Raw genomic sequence first — 27,926 nt, 5'->3', positions numbered from 1 at the left:
TCGTAGCCATTGTGTTTCTGCCGTGGGCCGAGAGGTGGCAGCTCCGTTCCGTTTTACCGCACGTGCCAGTCAGAACGTCGGTACACGCGTCCTTGAGTCATGTTGGATGTACCTTGTTCTTTGTCGACGAACTTCAAGTAGATAAAAGTAGAGACGTAGAGTACAATAGTAGAATATTTCTACTGCACTCAGCACACTGCAGCCAAGGAAGAAAGCAGCAGTACCTCCAAAAGCCACTGAAATGTTGACACATACGAATCAGTATCTTATGTACAGAGTGTTACAAAAATTAGGCAATGGTAGAAAAACGAAAATGCGAAAGGAAGAATTGTGTACAGGGAACTGTGGGAGGACCAAAAGTTATAGGACGTGACGTATAGCTCTGGAACTACGAAATTACTCCGTGCGACAAAGCGGTGGACAGTGATCGGTGGTCTCGCTGTTTTACTGAGTCGTCCCATGGCAGGAAGACATCGGGAAGGAGGGGTAAGTAAAATCAACCTTTTGTTTCACTAATACTGTGTTATGTACGCATTTGATCTTTTGTGTTGGGACATGAACATAATCAGGAAACATATTTTATGGTCTGATGAAACAACATTCACGCATAATTGATTGTTTTGTCGTAAGATATCAACGCCGGAAACTCCTGGGTTCGTGTCTTGGTTTACCGATAATAATATATTTTAAATATAAAGAGTTGTGACGATATCTGCTGCCAGGGAGTTAGTTTTTAGTTAATTTCAGCTGACTTAATAAAGAAATAATGTTGGTCGGCGATTCCAAATTTTGTACAAACCTAGCATGTCGGGTAGCGTGAACAGAATGTCTCTCTTCATCCTAACGGTGGGGTAGTTCGGTACGCACCAAGAAAGCTTCGTCCCGCCGGTATCATGTTCCCTGCAACACAGAATTATGTAATCGGCCATGGCTCCATTCAGTTAGTCGGGTTCTTTGAAACAAAAGACGAATTATTTTGGTCTTACGAGTTACAGAATGTTAAAATGTATGTGTTTGGACTAGTCTCCAATAGCAAAACGTCTGTACCAAATTTCACAGAAATTCATTCAGCCGTACAGACGGACAGAGCGAACTTATAAGGCACTCCACAGAGATTCAGCTAAAAATTAAACCCAAAATATTAAAATACCCTGTAAACGTATTGAGTCTTTTATGCTACAATTCTGTGTGAACTTGTACGTAAGATACAAGCGTTTAAGAGGAACACACTGTCTTCATCCTCAGTTATATTCTAATATTTAAGTGGTACCTACAGATGTCTGAATAGTCTAAACGTCGTTGTGTTGATGTAGTATAAAGTGCAGTTATGTTGACAGACGTGTAAGTGTTACCAAGTTGAAAATTCGACACAACGTGAATCTAAATTATAAATTTCCTATTAGGAACGGATTATTTGTTTTTATTCTTAAATACGGGCGTGTCTCACGAGCCAAACTGTATATATGTTAGTAAGGCGCACTTTTGAGACTGAATCTTATTAAATAATAATTCTGCCTTCCCAGGAAAAATAAATGCTAACGCCGTTGGTCTCATACGTAAATACAGTGGATTCCGGTTAATTGGGACGCATCGGGACTGGAAATCTTTGGCCCAATTACGCGAAGTTCCACGTAAAGAGTTAAAAATGTTTGTTCTTTTAAGATTTACCCCAAATGAATGGCTTCCCCGATTAAGAGACGGCCCAATTAACCGGAATCTACTGTATTAACGTTAAGACTTGAAAGACCAAGACAGTCGGGACGAAGTATATACTGTCAGTACTGAAAACATTGACCCCAGCGGTATTACTTTGTAGCTCACTGTTCTGCTTCGTACGTCGGTAATGTCTTTGGTTTGCGTAGTACGTGCGTTGTTTTCCTTCTACCCCCCCCCCCCCCCAAGGTATGACGTAGGCGAAACGCACGGTTGGGCACCGACTACTGTACATTTGTTTTTAACTGTATTCTTGTGTTGATGGTAAAATTACTTAAAATTATAATAGACAATCTTGATCGTCGGCTTGCGGATAATTCTCTCTGGCTTCTGACTTAATTAAGTAATTGATTTGTGATTAATATCTGTTGCACGTTAATTTGAAGTTATCAGCCTTTTAATACGAACCCAGAAAACGTTCTTTTCACAAAAACATTGAATACGTACGATTCTTCAGTTGTAGTGTCTTCGATTACGTATTCCTCGCTCTCACAGGTGGGGTAACAGGCACAGGAATGTTTGTCCCTCGTCTTGTGGTCACCGTCGGATTTAGACTTTTCTGAAAGGAGTAACACATTTTGGGGATAACTTGTTTTTGTGTCGCGCAAAGATATTTTTCGAGGTCGGGCCGAGGTAATGACTTATCTGAAATATTCTTCCAAGCTTCTATTAGGCGATAAACGAAGTCTGCCTTCTCGTATTTACGTAGTAAAGTGAAATGTGGGTTATTTTTCTAAAAGCTGCAAGTAATTGCGAAATTGTCTCGACATCCAAGGTAGACGGGGGATGTTTCCACGTGTCAGTGTGATCGACCACGTTGAATTATTAACTTTTTAAAGTCCGAACCACGAATTATACACAATAAACTGATAATAATTTCTGTTATATTATTAAGATAGTGTAATTGCGTCATATTGTGAATATTATAACAATTATTTATTTTAATCCGTCTTACCACAATATTTAAAATTTCTTATAATTAAGATAATAAAATATCATTGATGTTCCATATCGATTGATCGATTTACATTTTGGAACAAAAATGTGTAAATGTTCCAAAATGTAAATAGATCAATCGATATGGAACATCAATTATATTTTATTACCTTAATTATAAGAAATTTTAAATATTGTGATAAGACGGATTAAAATAAATAATTGTTATATTATTTCTTAAACATTAATGTTTATTTCTGTTATTATCTTTTTAACGAGTGTTATTTGCAAGAAATTGATTACTCCTTTATTACCAAAGATGCTTAGTATCGAGGCAACTTGTAGTGTCATCCAGACAGCACTAATTTAGTGTAGTTTTAAATACGAGTGGCTGTTATTTTAAAAAACTAAAATAATGTCGTGAAATTCATTGATATATTGGCATCGATCAAATATACTAAACAGTTTTCATAACGTTACGCTAGTCCACAGAGTGCACATCTCTGTTTTCCTCAGGCAGAAGCCTCTTAACGAGCTATATTTATATTACGATTTCTATAGAGTGTCTTGGACACTAATTGCTACGTTTTACGTAAGATTCTAGAGGACGACCGAGCTTTTTAACACACGATGCCAATTTCATCTCTGGATTTCAAAGTGTGTGGTGAATCCTGGTGACAGAGTATCTCATTTTGATATCACTGTGGATACGTCCCAAATTTATACGTCTTTAGGGAAAGACAACCATGAGGTATTTCTAGAATTTTGAAAAGTTTTTGCGATGTTATTCGGGAACGATTAGATGCTGTATTCTTTGACGTCAGTTCGTAGTCTGCAGACTTCTCACGTTTTACGACATCGTTCAAAGGGGAGCTATGTTCTCGAGTTATCTGCAGACACGGGTGTCACCACGAGTGTGGACGAACCTTCCCGAATATACCCTTTTGGGGGTGAAAATAAAGTACTGTAAGTTTTCTATGATTCCGGGTCGCAGGTATTTCGATTCTCCATGTCAAGGTAATTGTAAGTCTGGTGGTACAGCTTGCTACATTTATTTCAGCAGACATTTAACCTCTGATTGATATCACAGAATGTACGTTTCTCAGGTTAAAATATACAGAGTGTTTTGGATACTTCCAATACAGATAAAGAACGTGGCTTATGTTTATAAATATTAATGGTCGATGGTATTTAAATAGTGTGAGTGTGCACGTACTCACGTGATCCACTAGACAAATCATTCCCTGCACGTCGCATATGTTGTAGTGAGCTGGAACAAACATTTCAAACAAACTTAACTTCGAGTGTGCTGTTAGTTGTAATTATTTAAAAGAAACGTTGTGATGCGAAATTTAAACAGAAATTTAATGAACAAACTTCAAAAGTGGATGTTTAATAAAGATCTTAAGCTTTCGTGGTTACTGAATGCAATTAAACTGTTATTGGGCTGTCAGCAATGTAACTATGGATTTATGATCCAATATTTTGAAGATTGTCTCTGACGTCACCATATTCTTAATCGATCTTCACGTGTTTTAGAGATAGTTAAACGATGTGTGGCTTGTGGCTTACGTAATGTGAATAAACATGTCTGAGGAATTCAGTCTATAAAAATGATCTGAATGTGATTTATCAGTGGACCTTATAGATGTCTATTAAGGACATTTAAATTAAATTATATGTTTATAATTTAATGTTATGGATTTTAAGCTTTTACCTGCTTTCCAGCAGAAAGCTCTACGTCACCGCTTGGGTAGCCGCGTCTCCAAATTTTGTTTATTTAATTAATTCACAAATTGTTTTTTCTGCAACGGTTATACACGGCTGTGAAGTCTGTAAACAAATCTATAAGAACTTGGTACAAGGAGTTCTGGGCATAAATTTCCAGTTGCACAGATACTTTTGTTGAAAATGATATAATTAAATATTGCAAGTTTTAAATTTAAAAAAAAAAAATAGTTTAACTCATTGGTTAGCTTCGGGAGCTTGTTAGCTGATAGTCATATAATCGAATCCTAGTTGAAATTGTACTTTATTTTTATCGATTGATATCGTACACATTTTGAAGTCAATTACAATAAAATTTATAGAAAATTAATAATAGTTTATAATCCATTCATACAGTAACTCGGCTTGAAACTGAAATGTAAGCCCACATTTAAAAGTTTCCGTGGATGTCATGTTTCATATTTTACAGAAGCTACCAATGAAAAGTTTATTTTTAAACATTTCATGACTACGTACTAGAGTGTACTAATATCGCTTCGGCTCATAAGTTTGTGCCTTCGCCTTGTTGTTAATTACTGATTGTAGGGATTTGAAAGGCACGGGGTCGATGTAGTCTTCAACCGAATGACGTTTATGAAGTGTTTTAAGATATGATCCGTGGCGAAAAGCATCGGGAACAGTTATCTTCTAAGGATAATTAATTTTTCATAACGAAAGAATTCTTGGTAAAAATAGCCTTTAGCTACACCTGGCTTTAGATACAGGCATTTCTTCTACAGCGGATGTAAAAGTTACGCCACTCGGTCTTTAGAGCCTCGTTTATCACGATAATGAGTTTAAGTCAAAATCGAAATGTAAGAAAATGTTACAGTTCCAAATTTTTGTATGGTATAGTAGGCGTCACCAAATTTGCCTGCCTCAAGGCCACGGAAGAAATTTGTCTCTTACGTCACTAGAACAGAATTTCGTTCTCCTTACCCCGTTCGACTCCGACGTAGAAGAACGGGGCACAACCACAAAGTCTGATCGCCATTTCAGCTCGACACTGACTTTGGCAGAGGTTCACCGAGTAGATGTCGCTTATCGCCAAATTGGACTCGTCCCTGAAGCGACACTTTCGGTGATCGACGCGTAGATTACGAACGTCGTCTGTAGCGTACGTGATAATTACTCTCATATTTGCGTTACTCCTGTACATGAAAGGGTTGAACAGTTTTTGGTTCAAGGCTCCAATCCCGGGAACTTCCCACGGGTTCTTGAAATATACCTGTAAAAAAATATCAACGACGCAACTGCACGTTAAGTAATGACATTGACACTGGATATTTACTGATTTGTCTTACGAACACAACACGAATTACATTATTCGACATAAGAATTAAGCGCACTGATTTGATGCAATGTGTCTATTACAGTAATCGTGAGGGGAAAAAAATAATTTGTGCAAGGCGTACCTGGAGAAATCGTAACAAGAAATTACGAAATATAACAATTTCATAAAATGACCCTGCTGTTAAAACTACGAATTCTGTATACCTAAATATTTTTACAGTCTTGGAGACTGTACGACGCAAAAGATGAATATATCATGGAAGAACGAAATATGTTTATCTTTCATGAAAGCTACAGATCGGAGTGGTTTATTTGATAAAGGGCGAATATGTGATCGGGGCGTTTGAATTCTACTCGTGAGATGATCTATGTCCTTTGTGCGGATAAACCTCGATACGGGTCGATCAATTGTCAAACGAGTCCGATAGAATTTCTGAAAGTATTTATAGTTTTATAAATTAATTATGAATCGAACTAAGCAGGTTGCCTAATTCATAAAAGTTGAAGGAGGGAAAATAACTTGATAAAACTGTAAAACGAGAAAAACCCAGCAGATAATGATTTAATTAAGACTTAAAACTTTGCATACCGTGTAGTGTATTGGAATTAGTGTCCTTCTAAGTGTAAACAGTTTTGTTTGTATGCATGTTTTATGTTTAATTAAGACGAAGTACGAACTATGTGGAAGAATGTACATCGTCATTAAATAACAAGATGGCGGAAAGAGACCCGTTATTACCAGTGGGACGGAGGACCTGTCATTAGATAAAGCAATTATTATGTACACAAAGATTTAAAAGTATTTAAAGTTGTGAATTCTTAAAATACGACGACTAAAAAGTTAAAATATCTGCGAAAGAAATATTTTAGAACTGAATTTAACGTAAGTTGAGCGAGGTACTTACAGTGAACGCGCTGTTGATGTGGGAAATACTTTTGGAATTTCCAGATTCCAAGTGCGATTCAACGATTAGGGGTACACGTTTCTTCGTGAGTCTATAAAGAAAGAAATCATTCCAAGTACAAATGGAGCGGTTAATTTCTGCGCAGCGGAGGAATATCTGGGTCACTCGTAAAATAGTCCCAAAAGTCAATAATAATAATAATACGATTATACTGACTTTTTTTAACAGGAAGATTGCTATCTTCTACCAACATTTCAGAGGCCCTGATGATGGAGGCAGCAAGGACCTCTGAAACGCTGGTAATCAGCAGTTTGAGTCTAAAGATCCTCAATGTCGCGGCGGTCAAATCAATGAGAGACCTACATCCATTAAACAAGTAGTCTACTCGGGGGTTGCTAAATTCGGGGATATTATCCATCGTCTGGTATTCAAGAGGTAGTCTGCTAATAGTACAGTCCGAGCACTTAATTGTGACCATATTTTGCTTAACTCACTGCGATGCTGCCAACTGTGAATTGTATGCATAGCACCTTCCGTATTCGGTCAAGATTGGAAGGAGAACTTCATGGTTGGCGTCTGTATTTTCGTTTTCTGGCGTCTCTTCTTCTTCTTCTTCTTCTTTTTCTTCTTCAGAATAATATTCGAACTTGAATGAGACCTACAAAGTACACCGAGTCATGTTTCAATGTTACGAAACAATTTTCAGATGTTTATGTAATTTAAATTTGTGAGTTCCATCAATAGTAAAAAAAAAAAATTGTAATTCTTAACGCTGTTAAGAAATAAACAGGCTGGCCATTAATCAGCGAAGTTAAAAACAAGTGTCCACGTACCTCGTCGACTAATTTCGTGTAGTTACTCGGATGTATTTCCGTATAACCTGCAAACTCCTCCACAGTATCCAAATTGTCATGATTAAGTTTGGCAAGGGTAATCAGAAACTTTCTAAGTCGCTCAACATCACTTGGTTGAGTAGAGTTCGTGAGTCTGCGAGAAAGAAAATCTATTTATACATCCAGTGACGTAAAGTTTACCACAATTCATCCAGATTCTTTTCAACATGTTTAATTTATGTCAAGGGTGGGATGTTCTTATTGAAAGACGATAATGTTACAGACCTCAAAAAATTCTGGTTGCTAACGAAACATAAACACATTATTATTGGCTATATTTATTTCATTAAATACATCTGAGATATAAAATGGACATTAATCCTATTTGTGATTGTAATGATAAGACTGGGTTCAATGCTTGTTTATCATCCATTTCCGAATCTCAAGACGTACAAAGTGAATATTTAAAAAACAACGTAACAGAAATCACGAACCACGGTACAAAAATTAATCAGCTGTTATTAAAGTAAAAGATCGATACAGCTGCCGGGTATCGATTCCCTTTTATCATGTCTTTAGCATCTCACTTTACTGATAATTGTTATGCCTCGAAAGAATTTCACTGCATTTTAATAAGGTGTAGCTAATTAGAATAATATTTATAAATTTGAGTTCATTATTTTTATAACTAGGTTAAATTAATATTGTGCCAGCTCTTTGAATTTTGCTGAGTACTTTATTGATTATACAGCATTAAACATAAAAGACTGGGATTACATGTTCCATTGTTTCAAAATAACCTTTATTTATTTATTCGGTATATGAATATATCAGATAAGTGCTTCGGAAAATATACCTCTAGAAAGTACCAGTCCATCACAATTGTACAGGTATCGGCCAATAACGTTGAGTGTGGATGACGTCACAATGATATGAAATTGATAGCGTCTCTACTAGTCATTTAAAACGCATTTGACTATGAAGCTGAGATAAATGTTTTCAGCATTTCGTAATCAAATTGAATTGTGACGGTAACTTTTGGTTCCAAGAGTATAAGCGTTAACCAGTTGATCTTTGCAATGGTGAAGTGTTGTGTTTTCTTCGCGGTACGGACTGGATTCCTAAATACGTAATATTTAGACGAGCTTTGACTTCAAAAGGTTAACCAGTTGATATTTTTAAAGGTGAAGAGTTTTGTTTACTTCGCGGTACGGACTGAATTCCTAAATACGTAATATTTAGACGAGCTTTGACTTCAAAAGGTTAACCAGTTGATATTTTTAAAGGTGAAGAGTTGTGTTTTCTTCGCGGTGCGGACTGAATTCCTAAATACGTAATATTTAGACGAGCTTTGACTTCAAAAGGTTAACCAGTTGATATTTTTAAAGGTGAAGAGTTTTGTTTACTTCGCGGTACGGACTGAATTCCTAAATACGTAATATTTAGACGAGCTTTGACTTCAAAAGGTTAACCAGTTGATATTTTTAAAGGTGAAGAGTTGTGTTTTCTTCGCGGTGCGGACTGAATTCCTAAATACGTAATATTTAGACGAGCTTTGACTTCAAAAGGTTAACCAGTTGATATTTTTAAAGGTGAAGAGTTTTGTTTACTTCGCGGTACGGACTGAATTCCTAAATACGTAATATTTAGACGAGCTTTGACTTCAAAAGGTTAACCAGTTGATATTTTTAAAGGTGAAGAGTTGTGTTTTCTTCGCGGTGCGGACTGAATTCCTAAATACGTAATATTTAGACGAGCTTTGACTTCAAAAGGTTAACCAGTTGATATTTTTAAAGGTGAGGAGTTGTGTTTTCTTCGCGGTGCGGACTGAATTCCTAAATACGTAATATTTAGACGAGCTTCGACTTCAAAGAGTTAAAGAGGCTTTGGTATAAACCACGGAAGAAAGTTGGTTGCTGTACTAACCCCTTTAAGACTGTCTCCAGAGCTTCTTCGTCAATCGTCTCCGTAGGACAGATGTACACAGCAGCAACAGAAATGTTCCAGTCTCTGTAGTTATTTTCCAGTGATATGACTGTAGGGTTGTCCTGGTAACGTTTCCAGGTTGATAAACTGACCGCCACTGCACAGCCAACAGCCACGGACACACACAGAAACCACACGAAACTGCGGCCGATAAGAGATAACATTAAAAACTGAACAAACCTGGAAAATGTTGGTAAAACTGCTTTCACATATACAATAAGTTCCTGAACCCAATTTACTCTGAAAAGAAAAGAAAAGACTGTCGTTGTTAATAAATGAGGTGTATTTATGTGTTTCGTATGATTGTCACTTCAAGCAAAAATTATTTCGTTCAACAGCTGAGACAGCTTGATAGTAGTTAAAAGACATGTATTATATTTTCTTTGAGGTACGAACTGGATTTTTTAAATATTATATAAATCTAATATATATTTATTATCACAGTCTATACACAAACGTATTTTTTTAAACATATTTTATTTAATCTAATATTTGCATTGCATTTTAGTATTTTTCATCTTAAATTTAAAAATTGATATACGCAATTTTTATGACTATTATATAATTTGTAGCTTAAGTGTTTTAAAACATATTTTATTAAATCTAATATTTGCATTGCATTTTAGTATTTTTCGTCTTGTGTATAGACTGTGATAATAAATATATATTTGGTTTCAACACAAACATGACGCACTTAAGCTACAAATTATATAAAGCTGGTATTTCTTGTCCGGGTAAGGCCTTCATTTCATTCTGAAATCGAGCGCATTACCTGCCGACCCAATACTCTCATATTATTTAAATGCCTAAAGCGAGAAATTCACAAATTTATTTTAAAAATAATTGATAAATAATTAGTATTAAACTATTTTCTCGCATGATGGTAGGGCCCAAAACCGGGCAAAGACCAAGTATTCCCACTGAATTAAATACCAATTCTCTCGGCACATTCTTTGATAAATCTTATTGACAAGAATATATTTTCAACTTCGGGAACTCCAAATTATTAGGCTTGAAATATGGAGGTTCTACAGCTTACACAGTTGATAAAGCGTACATAACACATTCGTTTAGTCTTGAGTAATGCCGAATATACAGAATGTCCCAAAAATATGTATACAAGCGAGGTTAATAATTCAATTCTTTTTATTAATTATTAATATTACGTATTATAATGTGTTTTCATCTTATGAGAGAGGACAATAGTTTCTCAGGGCAGTTCGCTCGACGCCATATTTTTTAATATCTGTGTTAATGATATTTTACCCGTTTAAAATTACACTAATGCAATAATTTTATTCTGTGTTGATGGACACAAAGAGATGCTATTTTCGGATGACGAGGTAATTTTGGCAGAAAGAGAATAACATTTACAAGAAAATTTTACAAAACTGAATAAAATATTAAAATTATATAACACTATAATGTATAGTAATACAAGACGTACGAATAACCAAAATGGATGCATTAAAATATACTTGGGGGGGGGAAAAATAAATAAATAAAATTACGATTTCATAACTTCATTTTGAAGCCTGCGAAACGTGGGTGTTAAGAGGAGACAGAAGGAAGATAGGAAATGAGATATCTGAGATCCGTTTTCGGAGTTTCGCTAAGAGATGAAATGAGAGGTGGAGATGTAACATGTAAGTAATGCTATAAGAAATAAGAGGTCGGTAAAATAAGTGACCTAATGTCTCCTGACGCAAACAAATTCTAGTCAAACTTCTGGAAAACGGGACATTGGGCGTCCAAGAAAGAGATGCAGATAATTCCTTCGGTTACGGAACTGATTCTTTGAACGGGAAGGAGAAGAAGAAGAAGAACTTACTGTTCCAGGGGATGTCGCCTCGTGTATGTGAAGTAGACGAGACCTTGAAATGTCGTATTACGAAACGCTTCTGTGATATAATCACGCCAGATGTCCTTCCATGACGGCGGGACGATGTTTTCGTGACTAGAAGTGACTGGCTTCGACTGAAATTGCCTTCTCCTTGTGACCGTCTTGTGGTGGTAACGAAGGTCCATCCTCCGAAGTCAGGGATCGGCTGGAAAGTCAAGTTTCCCTCTGGCTTTACTGACGCATAAGGTAAAATGATTGTCGCGTGTTGCGCGAGACAGTGGACGACAGAGGACACCGAGCACAGATAAGAATCCGACCCATCCCGTTCTGAAACGAACCGTGACCGATCTAGATAAGAGTTTGTATTGGTTCGTATAATCATGTTAAGTTAGCATTCCAGTACATTTTGATATTTAATTGTTACTACGTATAATTGTAATAATTATTATTGTTATTAGGGAATACTATTATGATGCGTAATATTAACTGCTAAGGAGTGATCTCGTTTTCTGCTCGAATAGATCAAAGGCAGAAATTAATATCGATGAGAAAAAGTATCAGACTGAAGTTTATTTAATTCAGTCTTTTTTTTATATAAAATAAAAGTTCACGTTGTGACTAAACTCCTTTTAACGAAATTTATCATGCGATATGATTATATCGTATCATTACATATATTGATGTTCGTATATGCGTCATTACGTGTGCCCTAAATTTTTTAATAAAATAAAATGAAATCGACCTCCACGCTACTAAGTAAATCGAAACATGGTGAACGCCAGGGAACTTTTATGCTGTGTTGTAACTGCGTACATTTAATAAAGTACAGAACATCAGTGACCACGGAATGATATACGATTTGAAAAGCACAGTTCACATGTTGGAAAAATAATGAATTCACAACAGTGACTCAGGATCCAAGTTTTTGTTCATGCTCGCTAGATTTATAAACCATTATTTTCCACTGAGAGAACAGCGATTGTAATCTCATACCTGGACCAATTGAAATATTTCCTTATATCCCAGTTACAGCAACAGACTGAGGTCACAACCTTTGTGCCTCGTGTTTCCTGATTTTACACTCAGTTCGCCGAGGTCGACCTATCGGTGGCCACCACTGTCGCCCGACTTCACAACATTGATTTTCATTTCTGGGGCTCCGTATGGGACAAGTTTTGTCCCTTCTTTGCTACGATCCTCGTGTTTAGTTTATCGTAACACCCGCGTTCAGAAATTCGAGTGCTGGGCCGCTGTTAGTGGTCAATTCGTTTCTTAACAAGTGTCCTGGACAAACAGTTATAAGCCTTTCAAATTTTACTTCAGTTTGTGGTCACCCTGTAAATAGCCCGTAATTATTAAAACGTCGGTTGGTACAGACAATTGAAAAATACAACGACGAAACGTAATAAGAGACACGGGAAACATTAAAGACAGACTAAAATATGCATATACTTTAGACCATTCAGGGTTTCGTTGTACTATCTTCTCTAACAAACAGTGTTTCTGTGTTTGGCGATAATTTCCGTGAACGGCGTTAAGTGATTGATATTCATATTAGTGATGTGTCTTCTTTGCATTGCGAACTGAATGTTTAAATATTATTAAAACAAGCTTTGGTTTCAAACCTTTAAATGTTGAAACACAAACCTAAGACTGAAAAAATGAAGTAGGATATTTCCTTCCTGTATTAGCTTACAAAGTTAAAAACAATTAGTAATTATACTTTCTACATCAGGCGAAACCACAAAAGTTGTTCGCTATAAAATGAGAAAAACATCTGAGTGACACGATGTAGATGTTTCAAAAGCTGCCGCTAGATGGTAGCCAACGTCAGATGCGAGAGTAGTCCCTGAGAACAGGATGTTCCAACGTAGATGGCGCTAAAAGCTTGATTTAGACCAGCGGTTCTCAGCCTATGGTACGCGTACCGTTGGTGGTACGCGAACTAAGTAAGAAAATCAAAAGATATTATTAACATAAATAAGTTTTCCCTGAACGCATTTGGTTAGTGGTACATTTAATGTGTTGAATTAGAATTAGTGGTACGCCAGCGAGAAAGATTGAGAACCCCTGGTCTAGACCCATAACAGCACGTCGAGAAGGGGCTCATGACATTACTGTGTATGTAAGAACAAGACATTTATATCTCACGTTCCAGGACCAAGATTTTCTGAATGCGTAATCCGAGATTTCAAGAGAGTCTTCTAGTCTGTTGTAAAGTTTAGTCTGGTTCAATTTTACCCACGTTTCAGAGGTGACTGCTGCCTCCAATACAGGTTTCATATCATTTGACTCTTAAATATTCTCTGCAGTTGACGTAGTGTCGTTAAATAACCTACAAACTATTTATTTCAGGATGGCGTTATATCTCTGTTGTATTTTTAATGTATTTTAACAGAATAACGATAATTTTATCTTTCAAACCCCAGACTCACAAAATATCCTTGTGACTCTCCTAGGAAAGGGGGGCCTTTAGTATGGACTGATTAAAACGACAAACGTAAATCAGAATATCTGGTTTCCGGGCCAAGATTTGAACTAGGGACCTCCCAAATGTAGCAGGATTTGTAACATGCAGGACAAGAGACCACTTGGTAGATCTAGGCGTAGACGGGGATATTATTAACACGGATCCCAAGGAAGTATAATACGAGAATGCAGATTAATTAATTCGGCTGTAGACGCGGTCCAGTTGCATAAACCCTTGAACACAGAAATATACACTTTAGGGGTTACTTAAAATGTAGGGGAATCATTTACCTACTGGCTGACTGTTGGCTACTGAAAAAGAAATGTGGTCCATAGAGTTAAACCCGCAGCAGGAGAAATTTAAAAAGGAAATGTCCATTATTCTCACACATTCTCTTATATATGTATAATTTCTTTGTAAAATTATTTGGTGTTGCTTAAATTTCGCTCACAGAATCACTTTTGAAAGAAAGCTACGTCGCCAGAACTTAAAAATTCTGAATATCACGTGCAACGTTAACATCAACACTTGTTTTTAAAAATATCCCTGGAACACTCTATTAAATTATTAATATTTTTAATTATATACTGTTCTTTTTTCCATTTGCGATTCTCGGCGAAATTATACGGTCAATATTATTTTACGATAATTCACAGGGGGGTGGGGGGGGCGTTGTGTAATGGCTTATACACATTCCCACTATACTTTTCGAGTCGTTTCCAGTTTCAGAATCAGCGGAATAAACAGGTCTGGGAAACAAGAAATGCCCAGTCATTACAGTCGAGGCGCGGGTCCTACCTAATAATCAGTCTGGAACGGGCCATCGCTGAACCACTGATGACACAATGGCGTGGCTAATGTTCTACCGTCTTCCAGTTCCATCACTTTCTCCTTTCGTCTCCGGCCAATTACGAGGGAAACCTTAGTACCGTAATTTTCCGTCATTAGAGAACCACGTTTGTTCTTGTGGACTTCTGATGGACGAAGTACATTATAACTATTGTTTTCTGGGCGCCACTCCAGAACCTGCTAGAAATTACAGCTACAAGCTTGTCAGAATCTCTGCGTTTCCATCAGTTTAAGGCTTCAGGTAGAACAGAACGTAAACGAGACATTCCTTTGAGTGCTTCTGCACTTTGAGAGAGCTTAATATGAGCTGTTAATTCACTTACGCTCAGTTAACTGTTCCTTTCGATCTGTATTGATAACAGAACTTTTACAAATCAACCTTTAGTAGTTCTTTCAACATCGTTATCAGAGGGAAAGTTTAAATAGAGTAGAGATTTATGCTGACAGTCATGTTGTTGTTTAGCATTTTACAAAAGAAATTTCGATTTTAAAAACTACATAATTTTTTAAAAAAGAATCTCCACATATAATTTAAATTTCATGTATTTATTTACGCTACTGTTGTTCTCAAGTTAGAAGTACGCGCGGAGGCCATTTCATCAGTGTTAGAAACTTAGAATGTGCTAAAGTTTGGTAACCTCTAATAATTGATGTTCCTAAATAAATTATTAAAAATCCTTTATTTCGTTAGAAGGTTATTTAAAAATGCATATGGATATAAGCCTATTTTACGTACAACATTTATAAAATTCCAAAAGCGGGATGCAAAATCGATTTAACAAGCTTCGAGCTCAGGACGGAATCGTGTCCGAGCACGCATGTTTGAATCGCACTGGAAAAAAAAATTAAGCGCGTTCAATTATCATTACGTTCCGATAAACAATTAATCTCTTATGGAACAGTTGCCTGGTTCTTCATAAAATGATGACAGCTAACAGAAAATAATAAAATGTAGAAGTTGAAAAATAAATATAAATACGCAACAATCCCTGCGTTAACATCGTTGCTGCCATCTTGTATATCAACACTGTATTTAAAATTTACAGTATAATATGTGGGTCAATACGACCATCATCAGGGTGATTTTTTTATTTAATGTCTTGTGTGCTTCTTCGTAATGTATCCGTGGGCACTATATTTGGATAATTTCGCACAATAAGTACAGTGCAGAAACTATTGTAATATTGTTATACTTCGTATCTTATTTATTGAAACCAATTTCAAAATTAACTTTCAAGATACAGCCATTAAATTACATTTATAAATTAATTATTAAGACTTGGTAATCGTCTTATCATTGGCCCTAGTTTTATTGTGTAGTGGACTCATCCGCGATTGTGCGCATTTAAAAATCAACGGTCTCTACAGAATATTTGGACTGTACTCATCTCATTCTGTCACTAGATAATGCTATGTGACGGGACAGCCCCTGAACCCTCGTTGGCACCCGAAACACTTGTATGACAACCGAGGAATTCGTCTCACTGCCTTTGCTACATGTTTCGCAGTTCAAGAAACCCGACAACCCATCTACACGTACCTTCAAACAGTGATAATATCCATTTAGAGTTAAATAAGTATACATTACCTCGGAGAACGTCTTCTTACATTTTAATTATAGCCAATTTACTTGTGTGTGTATTTTTATTTATCCAACTTCAGTTGGTTCAAGGATAGTGAACACGACCAAAGGTATTAAAGGTATATAATAGACCTTGTTGGCGTCAACTTAGACGCCAAACAGGAGGACTGTCTGTCAGGCCGTCAACTCACCTTCGCGCTCTGTAAGACACTTTGAGACGCGATTAATCCTGAAGTTCAGAATCCCCTCGAAAATGTCATTTGTCAGAATCCGTGGGTAATTCTTTGCCATTTGATTCCATAAAAGATGAGGAATTTATAAAAACTCTGATATATGGAGATATTTTACTTACTTGTTTATAGCCGAGATAAATTCTGCTATTACATAAAAATTCTCTTAATACTACGCTTTAGTAATGAAGTGATATCAGTCAAAAAATTACATTAATAAAATCATAAGCGTAACACACAAAATTATAATTGAGTTTTAAATTTATTAATATAATTTTACACCTGATGATGGTTTAATAAAACCGAAACATGTTGTAAATGTAGCCAATTGTAAATCGATTATTCGATACGGAACACAGAATGATATTTTAATTATCTTATTTTAAATACATTGTGATTTGACGGAAAACCAAATAATTAATTTTAATTTAATAAGTCACAATATGACGCAACTACACTATCTTACACAAAATCTTATACTACAATAGTTAAATATGATGGAGTAGTAAAGCAAATTTTGCAATGTTATTCCATTTAAAAAAAATTATAATATTCGCGTTAGAAACGTACTTAATTAATCCGTGACCCACTCAGACATTCATGCCTTTGTTTTATAACGGACAGGGTAGCTGTTACTTTGAGCGCAAAGCTACCAAAGCACGTGATTTGCGTGAACTTAATCAAAAGACTCCATTACAATAATACTGTGCGGTCCACATCCGACCTTTTAAGTTAAAGTTCACTTACGCCATTGACAGTCTAATAGCTGCATGTCAGTTCATCGTGAACCAAAGGGGCCACGCTGTTCGTTCCCATGATCTTCGTAGGTTGAACCACGAAACGTTTACATCTGTCTGCCTGACCTCTGATTTTTCCACTCCTCCGAAGATTTTGAGTTTTTGTTCGCCAATGCTTTGCTAGATCACACGTTCATATCGCTTAATAAATGCCCCCGACTTGTTTCTGAAATAAATACCTGGCAAGTATGTGAGAAGCTTCCGACATACGAAGGACACTCCACTCCAAAAAGCTATGCAAATTCTATTGTGCGTCGTATGGATAAAGTATAACATATTTGGAAAATGTAGTAGCAAGAAAATTTAATTGAAATGTATAAAACTATAACTGAAATGGTAATTATACAATCGGATACCTTAGGCTTATCTTTTTTGTTCGCCCTGTACAGTCACAGAATAAAATTTTAAAAAAAATTAATTAATCTACAAAAATGATTTGAATACGTGTCATTAGAATGATCACGTCAAGGAGAGTCAAACGGGGTTTGTACCACGCATCGGAAGTCAGAGAATCCAGAAAATAATTTTATCTGGAAAACATGAATGAAGAAGACCTAAGTGGCGATGGGAGGATAATATTATAAATGATCTTAGATAAGTATTATGGGACGTAGTAGACTGGATTAATCTGTCTCAGAATATGAACTATTGACGGAATATTTTGAGCACAGAAATTAACCTTCGTGTTCCATAAATGTCGGGTCAAGCCTCTTCTGACTGACTGAGCGACTGTTAGATTCCCGAGGAGAGTTGCACTGTGGGATGATCCATATACTTCGTATTGCAAGCAGAATTACTTCATTTTGTTCAGTTACTCCGGCGTCAGATTTCACAATTGTATCATAACACACACTGGCGTAAATGTTGTATAAATTTTAGGCGATTACCAGCATTATTTAGAAACCTACCGCTTAAATTTTCAGGGTTTAATATGGAGCACACCATTTTTTTTTCGGAAAGCTTGTTAGTAACCTGCAAGATTGCATGAAATTATAATCTATAAAAACGAAATCCATATTATCTCCAACATAAAATCCTTAAATATGACATAAATCTGGATTATTTTTATTTTTGATATTAGTGACGACAGTTGGGATCGAACTCATTACATTTTGATTGTATGATAACACGCTAACGAGAGTACAAGACAACGGTTAATTCTTTATAACTAACCCCCCCCCAAAAAAATCGACCGAGACTTAAACCCAGGACATTTTTTAGGTTTTTGATATAAGTTTTATTTTATGTTTTCCCCCCTGGTCTAAAGAAATAAATATTCCAACTTTGGTTCAAAAACCCAGATACACATCAAAATTATGAATGATATTGACTTTGATCATGGCATAATAACGAATGGGACAAACGCCAATTAGGATAATGCAATGCACATAAATTGTTTGCGGTGGCGTATCGAGGGGGTGCTGTATCACGGTTAATTAGAATTTAGTTCGATAGCGATAAATCGGTGTGATCTGTGATACGTTGGTAGCCAAAAATATCCCTACACATTCATGATTCGTTTGTGTCAACAAACACCTTAACAGTGAGAAAATCTAAGGTCATATTTGGAAATTAAAATTAGTGAGAATGTTTTAGCGGTCAAAACTATGCAGAGAAATGTGTGTTAAGTTGTATAATTATTTATTGGTAATTTGCGTAAAAATCTGTATGAATTTAAAATATCCTGGGAAAAAACCGAACTAGTATCTCGTAGCCCGTTCCGTAATTAATTATAAACTTGAACAATTTCCTAACGCAAAGAATTTCCGCTCCGGACAGCTCATTAAATGACGTCATGATCTAGAGTGGTCTGTTTCAAGCCTTCGCGGAGTTTCGATTGTAATTGGATCCTTCGTAAGTCAATCCTTCACGTGTTTGAAATACGAATTTCGCTTCGAGTGAATGCCATTTACACAGAGCTTACTTCCGATCGAGAAGTCTTTGCTAATTAATTACAAGTGTTTAAACAGTTTCACATGAATTGTAATTTCCCTCTGTTTGGTTCGTTAGTTAGTTAATTACTAAAACAAAATTTAACTTAAACTTACAATCAACAAATGTAAATATATATCAAATCGTCCTGCACTCCTTTGAAACAACCAATTGCCTACAGAATTTATAAGAAATTTACGACAGTGTTCAAACAATACAAAACAAAAAAACCGGAAATGGGAAACAAATGTCACATCTGCGTCGCTGACGAATGTTTTTTTTAAAAGATTTTAAATTTCGCGTTTTTTTTTGGTTAGTCGTGTTGGTACTCAACTCCAGTGAAAGATGGCGTACGGACGCAGTGCCGTTTTAAAGCTTTGTGTGCAAAACTTTGTTTCGTGGTGTTTATATCGCGGTTTTACCTTCACGGATTATCAACATCATCTTCACAAGATTCGTGGTTACTTTATTTCGACACAGATCCAGTGGAGACTAGGTACGTAAGTGAAAATTGATACTACTTGCTTCGATCAGTGTCCGGCGTGATTGTAGATTCTAGTGTGAAAGGCAAGTGTTGCCAACTTCGGGTTAAATGAATAACCAGGTTTGTGGTGTGTGAACTCCTGTCTTTATTTATAGTTTATTTAACGACGCTTTCCAAGTAGCTCAGATTATGTCGCGTATAATGAGAGGATGATATTGAATATTGAACTCTGGTATACGAACCGAACAGCACAGCTAATGCTTTCTGACTTTATATGAAGGGATTAAATATTATAACATTTGGAAATCGAATATTTAAAAGTGTTTTTACTTTGTTATGTATATGAAGTTGCTGATTTACCCGTGTTATATTGTTCTATAGTTTTTTTAGCTCCTCTGTGCGTATTATGTTACGAAAATTAATTTTACTCAGGGCCTTTACGTGGAAATGACAAATTGTGGGCATTTTGATAATATTTATTTATTTTTAAAGTTGCTGTTTGAAGACTACTGACGTGTGTAGCAAACATTTGTACATACACAGAGTTTGCAGTAATACATTCAGAGGTCAACATTAATGATTTAAAAATGCCTATGTTTGTAGTATATCTGTTTAGGCTAGTCAACGCGTGTATGTATATTTGGTTTCACAAATGTAATTTCGCTAAGTTCAGGCCGTGTCTTGTAAGAGCTAAATTCTTCATCCAAAATTATCTCTTACAAACTGAATAGGAAACAAAAATCAGATTATTGTAACAATTTTAACATAGACTTATACACAGCATTTCAATATAACGTTTAATGAAAATCCATCCAGCATTTATCAAGTTGTTACTTACGGACAGACATGGTGATAAAGCTAATAAGTTCGTCTTACAACTTTCGTAAAAGTTCCATTGACACATTCGTTTCTCAAATAGGTTATTCATCGTCTTCCTGTACCAATCCCGTAGCTCATAAAAAACAAGAGAATATGGTAAGGCGACCGCTGTGTTTGCCCAGCCCTATGGCCGGCCCTGAAGAAGCCAAAAATTTCCATAAGCGAAACACTGTTGAAACATCAAATAGTACTTTCAGGTGTTTCGCAAATTTAACTTTTATATGAATCCTGCAACTAGTATTTATAAATTAAAAATCTTAGAAATAGTATCCTCCAGGAATAATAATAGTCTTTCCATGGTTCGCAGATTATTTAATTAAGCTGATTCGGCTGCAGAGAGTAGCTTAAAGGACGATCATGTACAGTGAAATGGGGGGTAAAAATTTATCTCAGGCTAATATCATTAAATAATTTAGGAAAGTCACTAGACAAGATGAGTTTATCTCCTTGGATGGGGGATCGGTGTACTGTATAGTATATAAATCATGAGAGAACACGGTATAAACACATGGGCAACATTTTAAATGCATACAAATGGTATGAACTAATTTTCTAGAGGCATTCGACTCGCAGTTGATAGGAATTCAGCAAAATAAATTCTCAGTTTTCCTAAACGTCATTCATCGGTCCCTGTCGCAAGGTTGATATGTTAAGCGCGTACGTCACGTAATATATTTATGTAATATATATTGTAATATTATACTATAATTCACTATTCACCTCCGAAATAGTTTCGTAACTTGAAATTTTTTTAAAAAGATTTTGCTTTAAAATTAAACCATCGGACTACATTATCGACAAAACGGAATTATTTATAAATGTTTATCCGTCGCGTCTCGGTAGCTCGTGACATCGTGTAGCGTCTTCCCGATTTCAACCCGGTAGTTTTTATTTTTTCTTTCCAAAAAGCTTCACTTCACGTACCTCTGCGCACCTTATATGGCTCACCACCATGAGGTAACTGTCATAAAAGGAATTTCTCATTACAGTTTGTACTCGTCGGATTGTACAGCGTAAGAAAACGATATCGGGAGATTGGCTTGTCTACTTGTTTCGGAATTCTGGAGCTGTCTACTGTCTGGGAACGTGTTTGCTATTGTCTGCACATGCTTGCAGGTTAAAACTACCTTCTCTGGAAGACCTTCTTTTAATGTTACCGCGATGGTAGACGTTGTGTCTGATTTGTGATCTGATTCACTAAAATGAGAGCAGTAGAAGTCTTTGTTTATATTATTTTCTAAGTGATCTTTCAACCTTTGTAAAATAGTATAACAAGTGATTTGAATACTTCGCTGCGACCAAACCCAATAAAATCTTCTGGAGTAACCAGTCGCGTCAATTGGTTACTCGAAGCGACCTATCGTTTCGGGAGCTATCTCTGTTGACGTTATCAGAACCCTGACTAACTAATAAAATCTAAATAGCAGAGGCCTTTTTGAGAAGCTGGTAGTCGTTCATCTAGTCAAGAACCTTTCCATCGTTATAGAAACCTAATTTCGATTTCTGTGTTCACAAGAGTTTACAACTTGTCCCTTCCTGAGCCATAGGAACCCAGTTCACATTCTGAAAACATTTATTTAAGACTAGTTTTAACACTGTCCTCTCATGTACCCCAAGATCTTCAAAGTGGCTTCTTATAACTTCACGTTTTTACTCTGAAACTGTAAAAAGCGTTGCTCAATACTTTTATACTACGTAACCTAAAAATCTTACAATTTCTTCTTTACTGTTATAAGATTTAGTGACATTATGCCAGCCGATACTGTAAGCAAATATATTTTGGGTGAGTCTGTATAAATATTTTTTTTAAAAACTTGCTTAAAAGTGTTAAATTCACGAAAGTAAAATTTAAAAGTTATTTAATATAAAGTATTATTAGTAACAGAATTTACAAACGGTCATATGTGAAGACGTTGGTGGTATACATGCTACAGGCAATGTATAGAATGTCTAAAGTCAGTAGGCGAAGTGTGAAATATATCGAAATGTTAATATTGTTTGGTTGCGTTAATTAAAATTAATCAAAGTCGATTGGGTGAGCTGTCAAGACGAAGGTTGTGCGAGATAGTCGCGAAAACCGAACATAACAAACGTTTTGAGAATTAAAAACGATTGTTTTATATTAAGTTTTTGCAAATATAAAAGATGAAATAAGAAACCTTCTTTGTTATATACTTTGCCTAAAGAATCTGAGGCATTTTATAAAATTCCTGGGTATTCTATAGAATATTTTAGCAAAGTATAAAATAAACTGTTAGTTTCATACATTGCCTAAAAGATCTAGGCATTTTATAAAATGCCTGGGCATTACATGGAATGCCTAAATTTCATACTTTGCCTACTGACTTTAGGCATTCTATACATCGCCGGATTTCATAGTTTGCAGGTAACATATATACACGCAAAGCTTAACACAGACTTTTTTCCACGCTTAAAATCGAGATAAAATTCATTGTGCTTACATTACCCCTTGTGATAATATTCGTATGTTTTGCTAACATAACAATACACTACTTCTTTAAAATATATACTTTCTTGTCGTGTGTTATAATCAAATGTGCGAGACATGGAACAAATGAGATTTTTTAAAAATAAGTTTACTTTCGATAAAAAGACAGAAAGGAATATAATGCAACAAACGAGGGCTGAATACAATAACGAAAGGAAATAAAGATAAAATAAACAAATAAAAATAAAACAGGATATCGCCAGTGCTAAAAGACACTTTAGTTAGATTCTGTGAACAGATCATAAATGACTCTCCCATATTATTGTTATTAATCGTGATGAATATATATTTTCCTTTCGCATCTCATCTCTTCATTTTAGACAGGATTTGCCTGCGGGAGTCTGATGGAATCAGACAAGTGAACTAGACAGCTCGTTACATTCCTCTTGTTATCAAAGCAGATTAAGACAAAATGTGTTGTAATTGCTGTTTCGTAAGACAGCTCAAGAGAGGTGAAGGCCACGCCTGTTTGTACCTTAACGCCACTTCAAACTTCACGAAATGCGCACTTTTACGAAACAGACAGATGACAGAGAGATGACTGGTTATCTACGTGATCACATAAATAATGGAATTAGAACAATTGCACTTTAAGCTAATTTAGTCTAATTTTTGATGCAGTGATTGTACTGCCATGGCTCGATCCGCAGGACCTCGTTTGACCTTTGATACTTCTAAAAGATCGGGCCGCTAAATGCTCATAATAGTGGTCACACGTTCTAAGTAGCGAACGGACAGGATCGCTGGTTCGAATTTGAATACAGATGGGCGTGTGTTCGCGATCTCCATGAGACGTTGAAGTTGAGAATGCGTGGAGTTTTACCACCGTTCATGACCTACGCCTTCAAGACGTGATGCTTTGTCACAGGGTTATCTGTACCATTTCTTCACCACCTCTAAGAAACCAATTCTGGGGGCTGTTCAACCCACTACTCATAAAGATGGGATATGTAGTCTGGTAGAATTTGGCAAAAGTCTCCAGAGGTGCCTACAGCATCCGTTATAAGAGCGATGATTCATCGTCCTGATGTTAGAGGCAGTAATTACTTCCGAAACACCGGTCAATTTCCACGAGGCCGCACGGCGCTACAGAAGACGGACGTCTATCTTCGTGTTGTTCGTCGTGAGAACCAGAAATCTTAACCCCGAGAAGCCGTTAGTAACGCAGATACGAAGGCCAAGGTCCAGAAAGGTTTGAGCCTTTGTTCTGATGCATTGCGTGGAGACACCGCGATCTTCGTACGCGCCGTGTGGACCCATAAGTGAGAGTCGTACGAGAAGTAGACAGAGACAAGCAGTTGGCCGGTAGCCATGGTGACGTACGGAACTCCTTCTAAGTCCACGTAATGACCGTCTGCATTTTCCAAGGTCAATGAAGGGAACGTTGCACTAGAAGCAAGTCTGACTGATGGGCAGGTCTGAGTGACATATGCGACGTGGTTTGTACATTTTTCTTCAGGATTTTTTTTTACAGCAGGAGCAACGAACCAAACGCAAGAATATTTTCCTCCAAAGACGCATTTCTTATGTAGCAAAACCACTTCGGATTGATCGGGTAAGAGCTATAGACAGTTATTGCAAGATGGAGTCTGGCGAGACAATCTGAGAGACACGGAGATGGTTCCGTTGTGTTATTAATTATAAGTTACCACGTGGATAACACGTGGTAACTGAGAGACCGCTCCGTGACATTTTAGAGATGAGGTTGTAGTCTATAATTTCTGATCTGCATAGGGCACTGATTCCAAAACTTTTTCCTTCATTACCCAAAACCGCTTATCAGAAAGTCCTTTTTACCCAATGTAGGTAAAACACTAACTGCACAGAAAACATACGAAGCAAACTAAATTCTGCGTGACCTAAGCTCCATCATTTGCTCTGCAAAATCATTAACGCCATCGGGGATTTCAGTCAAGTCACGCAGAAATGGGTTTACAATCCACTGATATACAGACATTTTTAGTTCAGGAAAGTGTTCCTTGATATGAATTTTAATGTGTATTCCGAAGTGTGTCGTTACCCGAAGAAAAACCAATTTTACCCCTTTTTTGGGTAATTTACCCAGGTTTGGGAAGCACTCGCATAGATGGTTTTGGTAAACGCGACGCTGAGTATTTTTTTAAATCAGTAAAATCTTAAATAATAGTCAAAATAAGAGAAGAATTTCGCACCCCTAGAATAATAGTCACAAATCAAAAAATGCTCATTTTGAAATAGCTCCTTCACAATTCAACAGAATTGAATTAAAATTGGGTTTTACATCTCTCCTGAAAATTTATATTTTTTTTGGAGGTGTTACATTATTCTTCTAGGGGTTGCGATGTAATGAAAAATTTCGCGGTGTGGTCACAGTCTTTATTTTTCTCGATTCACTGTACATGTTCCAGTGTTTATGACACAAATTAGTGTTACTCAAATTCAGATACAGATAATCGAAATAAATACGTAAATAATTTTTTTAAAGTGTAGCTCACGACTTTCAGCTCCTGAAAATTTTCCTATTTTTTTTTATTTTTCCTTATTTTTTTATCAGTTTCTTTCCGACGATTTAATAACTTCGGAAATTTTACATGTCAATTTCCAGCGGTTTGAGGTCTTTAACCATCGAAGCCGTATTTGACAGGTGATTGGGTTCCGTCTTTTTTTATCTCAGTCCGTCCGCTCGTAAGAATACCAGAGTAAGAATGACGATTCTATACCACAGTATTTACTGTAAGTATGGACTGCTTTAAGGTTGCTAAAATTGCGAACAAACTGGTGAATCTTTTGGCCTTGAGATGGGGGTGCATGATCACTAATTATTAGCCAAGATTGTCGTGATATTTGTAAATAAAAAAAACAGTTTCCGGCCAGATTTAGAAAGTTGCAAAATTCCGCCATTTGGGGTCCCCTAATACTAATTTCTTCTGCTTCAATGTATAAAAACACAGAGTAGCTCACGAACGAGAAGATATTCTTTCGTTTCTGTGAATGTTTGTAAATATCTGGATGCGAATAAGTGACGTTGATGTTTATCGTGAAATGCAAATTAGCTCGGAGATGTCCCACGTTCAACAGTGAAATCGTGTCAAAGACCTCCCTAATCGGTAACCGACAAGACAAACCCAAATGAACATTTGATGTTTACTTATTATGACGTCAAGATACAGCCTTGGAGCTCCTTCGGCTCATGTCTCCATGAAGATTATAAGATACAAATAACCAGACTGTATTTGCCTGTACTCCATTTTAATTCGAGACGTCTTCAGCAAAAGATAATGAACTTATGATCGATTATGCCGTGTGTGTGTGGTAGCACCAAGACATCTCGATTACAGACTATTACGAAATACATTTTAATGCATTGTATGTGATTCATGCTACACAGATGAATGTTTTTTCTAATCTTTGCATTCTACAGAATGTCAGCTCAGGAATTTTTTAATTTTTTTTCTTCAAGACTGTTACGAAACACATGTTAGACATCATTAATTCTTGAGCATAAAAATTCCTTTATTAATTTTATATGTAGTAATGTAAAATTAATTAGCTACATGCACTCTTCAGACTTTTTTTTTCATAATTACTAAGGTATTTCTTGCAAGTTTTTCTTGGAAAACCCGTACATGAAATGCTTTACTGTCTAAATATTTATTATTTTTATTCCAACTTATGACAAATCTCAAAACTGCCCTTAAATAATTCCATTCTGAGTCGTTCTAATATTTTAGAACAAGAAAATACTTTTATATAATTATATCTGTCAAATATGATTTCCTGTACTAATATTTTAATTGTCTTTGATTGCTATCTCATGTAAACTTTTATTTCTATATCTCGATGTCTGATATAGTATTTGGATATATTAAATTAATTAATAACTATCGTCGAATGCTAATAATGTATAAGGAATTAGAAGAATTTCTTGAAAACATAAATTTATATGTACATTTAGACACGGGCACGTAAAATTATGTCCAAGTGATTTAATGAGGAACCCCGCCAATTAGGCGTATTATATATCTCAAAGACTAATGGATAAATACATGATATGTCGAAAACATCACGAGATCTTTTTTACAGTCCAGGTAACCCAATTGGCCACTGAGTTCGTAACACTTATTACAAGCGCAAATATATTAATATCAGAGCTTATTTAAATTATGTATCTGTGTGGATAAGGTAAACCGTATTTGAGTAATTTCTGTACATGTATGCCTCCTGTTAAGCGTTTAAACAACACAACAATAATAAGACTTACACTTTACGTAAGTAAATTATATGGTAACTTTATTTTATTCTGTTTGTCAAACTGTTAAGATATTCTCCACTGATACCGTCAGCATCATTATTTCTTTGACACAAAATTGCTTTATGGATGTAATGCGTTGAATTAATTACAAACACGGTTCTCTCCGGACATTTCGTTAATTGGCAAGGCAGTGCTGGTAGGTTTTCTGGAACAGAGACGACTTATCTGTTTATGTATGCATGAGATAGTCGCCATTTATTATGACAGAGTTTTAAACTTTACTCTTAACGCTGTATCAGGGCCTGTCAGCTTCTCAAGATCTGGAGCCTCACTCGGCCTTTCTTTTGACTTAAGGCAGTTGAGGACAGTTTAATAAAACTTTGTGGCATTCCGTTAAAACGCTAGGCTAACAGGTTTACGTATTCTTAAATTATTTTTTATAAGAAAATCTGTTTAATTGTAATTTTTATCACCTGTTCACTTCAAATTGGCTTACGCGGTAACTAATTATTAATCATTCAGCGTCATTTAGTATTACAACATTGGAAAGCACTACTCTGTGGAGTACACGAAGGTTCGATATGAGATTCTTACGTCATGTCCTTGCTTACAGTGTTCAACGTTATTTCTTTAAACGCGTATAAAAATAGAAGTTAATAATAGAAAAAGGCTTTCACTTTTTAATCA

General features: G+C 36.0%; 2 protein-coding genes across 3 annotated transcripts in view; one reads left to right on the top strand and one right to left on the bottom strand.

Moving 5' to 3' along the window:
- Positions 1 to 69: 69 nt before the first annotated feature.
- LOC110835178 (sodium channel protein Nach) lies at positions 70 to 11,582 on the bottom strand. The gene is made up of 10 exons (XM_022075130.2): positions 11,265 to 11,582; positions 9,374 to 9,574; positions 7,448 to 7,601; positions 7,109 to 7,272; positions 6,615 to 6,705; positions 5,356 to 5,644; positions 3,866 to 3,919; positions 2,161 to 2,272; positions 800 to 900; positions 70 to 236 (listed from the first exon to the last, which is right to left on the bottom strand). Exons 1-10 carry the CDS (start codon positions 11,459 to 11,461, stop codon positions 70 to 72), a joined length of 1,530 nt encoding a protein of 509 aa, XP_021930822.2. The 5' UTR covers positions 11,462 to 11,582.
- LOC110835180 (uncharacterized) overlaps positions 230 to 27,926 on the top strand; it is a 160,206-nt gene continuing 132,509 nt past the window's right edge. Inside the window, exon 1 of one of the 2 annotated variants that reach the window (XM_087343410.1) lies at positions 230 to 486. The gene's annotated coding sequence lies outside the window, so the exon portion shown is untranslated. Of the gene's footprint in view, positions 487 to 19,512; positions 19,633 to 27,926 lie in introns of those variants that run through there. The other variant, XM_087343412.1, reaches the window with a different exon arrangement.

Source organism: Zootermopsis nevadensis, unplaced genomic scaffold, assembly GCF_977971745.1.
Source record: "Zootermopsis nevadensis isolate Lab colony 2312 unplaced genomic scaffold, Znev_1.0 Znev_ptg000005l, whole genome shotgun sequence".
NCBI classification, from domain to species: domain Eukaryota; kingdom Metazoa; phylum Arthropoda; class Insecta; order Blattodea; family Termopsidae; genus Zootermopsis; species Zootermopsis nevadensis.
This window is presented reverse-complemented; position numbering and strand designations above follow the sequence as displayed.